This window comes from Bactrocera dorsalis, chromosome 4, assembly GCF_023373825.1.
Source record: "Bactrocera dorsalis isolate Fly_Bdor chromosome 4, ASM2337382v1, whole genome shotgun sequence".
In the NCBI taxonomy this organism is placed as follows: Eukaryota; Metazoa; Arthropoda; class Insecta; order Diptera; family Tephritidae; genus Bactrocera; species Bactrocera dorsalis.
The window spans coordinates 32,478,268-32,485,556 of record NC_064306.1 but is presented as its reverse complement, the minus strand read 5'-3'; the positions used below and the strand labels follow the sequence as shown (position 1 = coordinate 32,485,556).

At 36.8% G+C, this 7,289-nt stretch overlaps 1 protein-coding gene across 1 annotated transcript; it reads right to left on the bottom strand.

Annotated features, from left to right (window-relative positions):
• Window positions 1–202: 202 nt before the first annotated feature.
• On the bottom strand, window positions 203–1,648 carry LOC105222886 (odorant receptor 7a). Its single transcript, XM_011200418.4, has 3 exons — window positions 836–1,648; window positions 423–780; window positions 203–365 (listed from the first exon to the last, which is right to left on the bottom strand). The coding sequence occupies exons 1-3, from the start codon at window positions 1,588–1,590 to the stop codon at window positions 294–296; spliced, it is 1,185 nt and encodes a 394-aa protein (XP_011198720.2). The 5' UTR covers window positions 1,591–1,648; the 3' UTR covers window positions 203–293.
• Window positions 1,649–7,289: the final 5,641 nt, after the last annotated feature.

The window sequence follows — 7,289 nt, the reverse complement described above, 5'->3', positions numbered from 1 at the left end:
TCACCAAAGGGTAGCGAAGTGGAAAAAACATAAGAGCAGTGACTGGTATAGGGACCACAAAAGCAAATTAACCTTTTGAAAAAAGACAGAATAATCCAACGGGCTAAGCAGTGACTACGCAAGTACTGAAAAACGCTTTCTTTTGAGAAAAATATACACGAAGTTAATAATCAAGCAATTTCAAAAATAATGGAAACACTCATTGAATATTAAGTGCTAATATATTTTTGTTTAAACATTGTGTAAGTGCATTTTCACCATCATTTTTAATATACAGCTTATTGTGATTGAAACTAACCCTTAAGATTCTCACCGAGACCCATCTCTTGTATAAAAGTGAAGAGCGTAAACGAAAATTTAGCGATCTGCAGATTAAGAAAGACAGTTTATACAAACGAACTCGTTTAAGACAGAAAACTCACCGATAAATTAGTCGCCAAATTAATTGGCACCAATTTTAGAGCGAAAAATGGCATAGAATCCTGCGAGCGATGCAAAAAATAGATCAGCAAATTATTGAAGCGTTTATTTTGTGCAATCCAATTGCATTGGAAAATAGCAATGCGCAACTGATCACAATCGTCCAGCAAATATGAGGCGTGATAGCACGTCGGCGAAGTCTGCAGCAATACGCAGAAGAAGTAAGTGACCGAAGCGATTTTCGTCGTGAGATCAGCGAATATGAAAATGTTAATCATGGTAACGCCAAGTATAGCTGCTGCGACTAGAAACTGTGTGAATACCGTTATTGAGACGACACTCTCAACAATTTGGACAATTCTATTAAAAACAGAAAATATTACAAATCTCACAATTTTTTACTGCAAGCACTTACTTCAATATTTTCTGATGTATTACGATGCACTCTAAGAGCTCTTGGTAATTCTCATCGACACTCTTTTGTTCATCATAACCCAACTTTTCCACACGACTTGTCAGTAGTTGTACTTGTGTGCGTATTATGTAAATATACACAGCCGGATATGAGTCATTCAAAACTTGATGATATAACAAAAAGAAAAGCACAGCTGCATCGAAGCTAACTTGCAGCCAGTACTCCCAAGTGGAGCGATGCCAATCGACATTGGGTATCCAAAGCGAGAGCGGTGCATGGCCACCCACCAAGGCGGAGACCACAGTCAAAGTTTCATACATAAAATATGAAACAGCAAAACCGAATACCAGTCGATTACCCGTTACGGCACACTTTTTGATCTTCGCCTTATCCTCCTGCGTTGGAAAGCGCTCATCCAATTCGGTCACCATTGGCTCAATGCCCCGCAAACGCTTCTGCGCCATAGCCAGCGTGATGCACTTAAGTGGCACAGCCATGACATTCAAGGAGGCCTGCACACAAGTTAAGATTTCCATAACAGAGAGCTTGTTGCGATCGCGCAACCAGCCGACATTGAAAATCACCGGCGAAAAGAGTACCGCGAAGAATGTTATGATGGCCGAGTACATGAAATATGGCAAACGATATTTGGCCGGTGGATTGATGCCCAGATATCTGAAACTGTTGAACAGATAAATGACTGCATCACGTGAGGCGAATACTGTGCGACCGCGTCCTTTTATCAAATCGAACATTGTGTACAGCGTGTGCTAGACGCTTTTGAAATCAACTATTGGCATTAGAGTCGTCATTGTGGCTTATATAGACAATTTAGTCTATTCTAATATGCAACTACTAGGGAACTTAGGTAAAACTGGACTTTTAAAAATTTTATGAATTCAAGTAGCAAGCATATTGAAGTTTTATGAATTAATATTCCTGTTTAAAGGTATACTTGTATTGGTGTGCACCAGTGAGAAAAGGATGATACAATTTTTCGTTTTTAATATATTTAACATAATTTCGTTTTCTTAGTTCATTTATATTTTGCGATTATAATTATAATTAAAAAATATATATATATGCGTATATCATACTCCTAAGTACTGCCATTGAAATCACTGCTTCAGTCGTCTTGCTAGGTAAAACAATCATTGATTAAAGCTATTTCAGGCGAGTCTGTAGTAATGTTAAGCTGTGTTGTTCCTAAACAAAATAAAAACAAACTGCCTTTTCTTTACGTATTAAGGAATATGTTAATTTCCCTCGTTGCACATCCATTTCAGGTTCCCAAGATCGATCTATTCTAACCTGATACATCTAAAAGTACTAATCAATATTATTTGATATAAGTTTTAAACCACAAAGAGCTAGTAGGAGTTTCTTTGTGATTTTTCAAAGGTCTTGCTTACATTAAGTATCTGAGCAAGGGCGAAATAGACAAGTCTGCAGGGTCCCTTGTATAGTCCTTAATACTAAAATACTGATGATGTATACGAAAAAAACGCAAGGAAATTAAATAAATTCTCCTCTACTACTCTCCTAGCTTCCCTATGTGCTACAACTACTATGAGCAAAATATAGTAGGGCTTCGTTCATAATTATATCGTCACCCTTGGCCCTAATGCACTTGTGGTGTGTGTTTTCTAATCCTCGAAACAGTTCTTAAAGTCAGTTTCCGGAATAGCCTTACTTGCGTAGTCGAGTTAACAACAGCGCGCCAGTCGTTTCTTATTTTTGGTATGTGGCGCCAATTGGAGATTCCAAGCAAAGCCACATCATTCTCGGAATGGTTGTCTTCATCTTTCTCTGCTTCCCCCGGCGAGTACTGAGTCGAAAACTTTCAGAGCTGGAGTGTTTTCGTTTCGCCAGCGTAGTCACTGTCACTTAATTCGCTGAACTATGTCAATGTCGTCGTATATTTCGTACAGGTCATCGTTCTATTGCCTGCGGTATTCGCCAATACACAAAAAACTATAAATCATCCGCAGAGCCCTTCTCTTGAAAACGCGTAACTTCGACTCATCAGATGTTCATCGTCCACGCCTCTGCACCATACACCAGGACGGGAATAATGAGTAACTTATAGAGTTTCGTTTTTATTCGTCAAAAGAGGACTCTACTTCTGAATCGCCTACTCAGCCCGAAGTAACACCTGTTGGCAAGAGTTATTCTACGTTGGATTTCGCGAGTGCGACGACTATTAGTTTCATGAGAGGAGATATTTTGTCTTGTCCTCGTTCACTTCTAGACCCATTTGCTTCCTTCCTTATCCTTACTGGAGAAAGAAGAATTAACGGCGAGGTTGTTAAGGCCAATGATATCGATGCCATCGACGTACGCCAGCAGTTGTACACTCTTATAGAAGATATTTCCCTATTTAGTTCTGCAGCTGGAATAATTTTTCCAAGAGCAGATTGAAGAAGTCGGACGAAAGGGAGCCGCCTTGTCTGAAACCTCGTTTGGTATCGAACGGCTCGGAGAAGTTCTTCCCAATTCTGACGATGTTGTTGGTATTGCTCAACGTCAGTTTAAAATGGATGTTCTTTGGTTACCCAGAGTATACTTGGTTTAGGACCAGAAGTCGTGAGCTGCATGATCCGTATGATTGTATCCGTACTGACAAATAGACAGACCGGTTCGCTAAATGGTCACGCTGATAATTTATATACATATATATTTTATAGGACCTCCGACGTTTCCTTTTAAATGTTACCAACTTTTGGGCAACATAATTTAGGATATAACGTTCGGTGGGTGTCTAGGATATAATAAGACATAATGACGGAACTTTGTACACGTGTTCTTTAGGAGGTTGGTATTGTAGGTGGGACTAATGTCACGCCCACAAAATTTTATTAAGTGAAAACCTATAAAGTGATATAACTAAACTCGAGATTATGATACATTGGCGCGGCCCCGTTTTTAATAATTTTAATGCACATATCTCACTACTCTCTAGACCTATGTCAACCAAACTTTCTGATGGCGACTTTTTCCAGTGCCATGCGGTGTCAGATCTAGTAGTAACCACGCCTACTCCCCATTTACTAACAAACACTTCCTTTTGAACAGACAATTGTGTGTCCAAAGACTAGGAAATGTAAAATCGAAGTAAGCTGTCTTTTAAATATTCTTAATATATTGACGGATCGAACTACATAATAGTATAGTTAGTTTATGGACCGTCTGGTAGTTTTTAAGTTTTGGGTATTAAATTTCTTGTTGACAAACATTTCTTTCTGGCACTTGAAGAAAGCATGCAAATATACATTCAGAATAAAATATCAAGGTTTGATGATTTGCAAATATTTCCAAAACACCTGCTGGTGTGACTTTTCAAGTTTTATACGCCTACTGAAACGAATTTTAGAATATTGATTCTTGGATTTGATTTTTTCGCCAAGTACCTTAGACGCTGGTTCAAAAATATTTTCAAATTAATAACTTTTTTTCAAATATTAGTTAGGAGGTAAGCAAAGTTTATATATTAAACGAAAAAAAATTCATAAAAAAAGTAGTTTTTAAGGACAACGAAGTATCAAGTAACCAAGTAACGGTTTCGTGAAGGCAGTTAAAGCTTAGTTTAAGGCTACTGCATTATTTGGTTGCTTAAGATGAATGAAACATTTCTGCCTCAAATATTAAGACATACTGACCTGGACTAAGATTCTGCAGAATAAATTTCTAGGTAAGCGATTTCGATACTTTTCAGTCAACTACGCCACCGTAATGAAGAAAAACAGAGTCTTCCAAAACATCAAAGGAATTTAGAGTAACCTTTATTACACTAAACACAGTCGCCACAGCTGAATTATACAAAAATATCTGGAGAATATTTGATGCAACTACATTTACATCCAAAGTGAACTCAGTTATATTTTTCGCGTGCAAAAAAGGTAGAAAAGTTCAAAATAGCTCGTTAAAAAATCGTAAACAAAAAGCGTTAACTTCGCAAAAAGTTTGTTTGGCGGTGACTGTGATTTCAATTGGCTATTTGATCTGAATCAAAACACATTGGCTTTTATTCAGTGGCAACTCCAGTAACAAGGTGTATTATGTGTTGGAGTACCACTTCTTGGTTCGTGAGTTCAAATCTTAACTAAAGAGAACTGGATTGTTGCAATGGTCGCCAGACTCAACAGTCAATGTCAAAATTGCGCGCATATTTCTTATAAAAAACACTCAACATAAAAGTTAGCACCCATTCGGAGACGTTCTAAAAATTTTAAGACTGCTCTTTCATGGTTAAAGTTCGTGCTTTTATGTGACACGTAAAAAATATAGTGACTACTTTGAACTACGCCGGCTGAAATTACCTGTCTTACTTTTACTTGCAAGAGTTTTATTGTGAGAGTCCTGCATGAAGCCAAAGCAAACTTTTTCCATAGTGACTCAACTGGTTTGTTGCAGCAACAGATATAGGTGAGTATGCTATATCCACACTTTTATTGCACTTTTACTGCCCACTACTCGTGCTTCAACAATTTCAATTTCGTTCAGTGGAATTATCGTGGTCTCTTTGTTTTCGGTTAGACAGTTTTTATTGACTGTTGCATGTTACAAAGTTCATGCCGTAGCCGCATCGGCACATGCAACTGAAAAGTATAAAAACTTGTTGCACAACTGATTAAAAATAAAAATTTGTTTTAAGCTTAGTACGAGTGCACGATGATGAGCCAAGTACAGGGCAGATATAACTTTGTTTGTTGCAAGTTTCAATGATACTACTGAAAGCAAGTTGCAATTGAGTTTGTATTGTGTACGCAAAGAGTTTGAAAAAAAATTCCTAGGTTTCTAGGTAGATTCCCCGCAAACGTCCAAATTTAAGTTAACTGCAAATTGTTTGCTGCTTTTGTTTATCGTGTTGATGTGATTGTAGCATAAAGCTGTGTAAATGAAAAGTAATAGCTAGTGTACTCTGGTAGGCTTGTGAGTCACGCATAGACCAGTTTTGGTCCATTGCGCTGCCAGATGGAGTGACATTACATCATCCTTCAGGATGCCAGTACTTCACGAAGAATTAATAGGCTTGAGCACATAAAAATTTACACGATCTTTTCTCGTAACTACATTTTTCGAAGCGGATTCACGTATCTCTTTGAATTTATAACTGTAGCTACTGTGAAGCTGATTGAAAGTAGTCTACTAAACTTTTTTTACATGTTAACCTTTTGTTCGTACTTTGCTAGCAAGTCTTATGTCAATTGAGATTCAGTCTTTTTTGATTGAGATAATTGTGACATTGAATGGCCTCGAAGAAATTGTGATTTAACACCATTAGTCTACTTCATGTGAGGTTACTTGAAGTCATTGGTCTTTAGCCATAAACCAGACTCTCGGCAAGCTTTAGAAGTCAATATTTAACGTGCTATTCATGACATAAAATAAGAAAAGATAAAAAGATAAGGATTTCTTCGCGACCTTAGGTATGTTGGGCCCTCTTTTAAGTCACAACGACCCACCTAGCCCTAGCATATTGATAAATTCCAATATTATGCTAGGTGCCAGAGAAGCGATGTGATCCCTATTTGGATCCATTATTCATGACATATGACTTGATTTAGTGGAAGAAGTACTCGAAAATTGGGTTCAGTGAAATTGTTTCTGCAAAAGAAGTCGTGGAGGTCATTTGAATGATGTTCTTGTCCTGTTTTGCACCTACTCAATACCTGAAATTACCTTATTGATCATAGGCGGAAGGAAAAATCTATATTAAGAATGCAGTAATTGTGATAATTTAAATAAAAAATTAATCTTAAATAAAATCCTGATATAAATTTAGATATATGTGTACAAACTAACTCGCCAAGATAAGAAATATATACAATTATTAAATTTATAATACCATTTATAGCAACATTCTAATTTAATCCTTATTGAATTTGTACTTTAGTTGAACATTTTAAACAACAATACACATTACCAAAGGCATATCCAGCCATCTACATACATAAATACGCAGTGTTGCATTAGTTATCGAAAAGTATTTAGATATTAATGTGGTTTAAGTGAAAAGCAATTAGTGTTCTATTCATGTGATGACAGTAAATCTGTACCGCAATTATTCTCCGAATGCAACCAAATAAGTACATAGACATAATAAATTATTTAATGTGAAATTGCTGGGCTGAACTTGTTTCGATGGAAAGGCAGCTAGTTCGGCGATTTGCATTCAAGCAGGATTTATAATTAAAATGCAAAACCAGTACTACAAAGACTACACATGTCACAGACAAATTAGTGAAGATTTAATTAAACACCACAGGTGAGTAATTTAGGAAAGGTAATTTAAAATGAAATAAGTAAGGAAGGGCCAAGCTCAGGTGTTTTCGAACATTTTATACTATTCATTTTCAAATCATAGACCGGGAAATTTCTTTAAGTGCTGGAAAAACGTTGTGTTCAAAAATGTTGCGAACACCTATTATTCGATGAAATCGTGAATAAATTA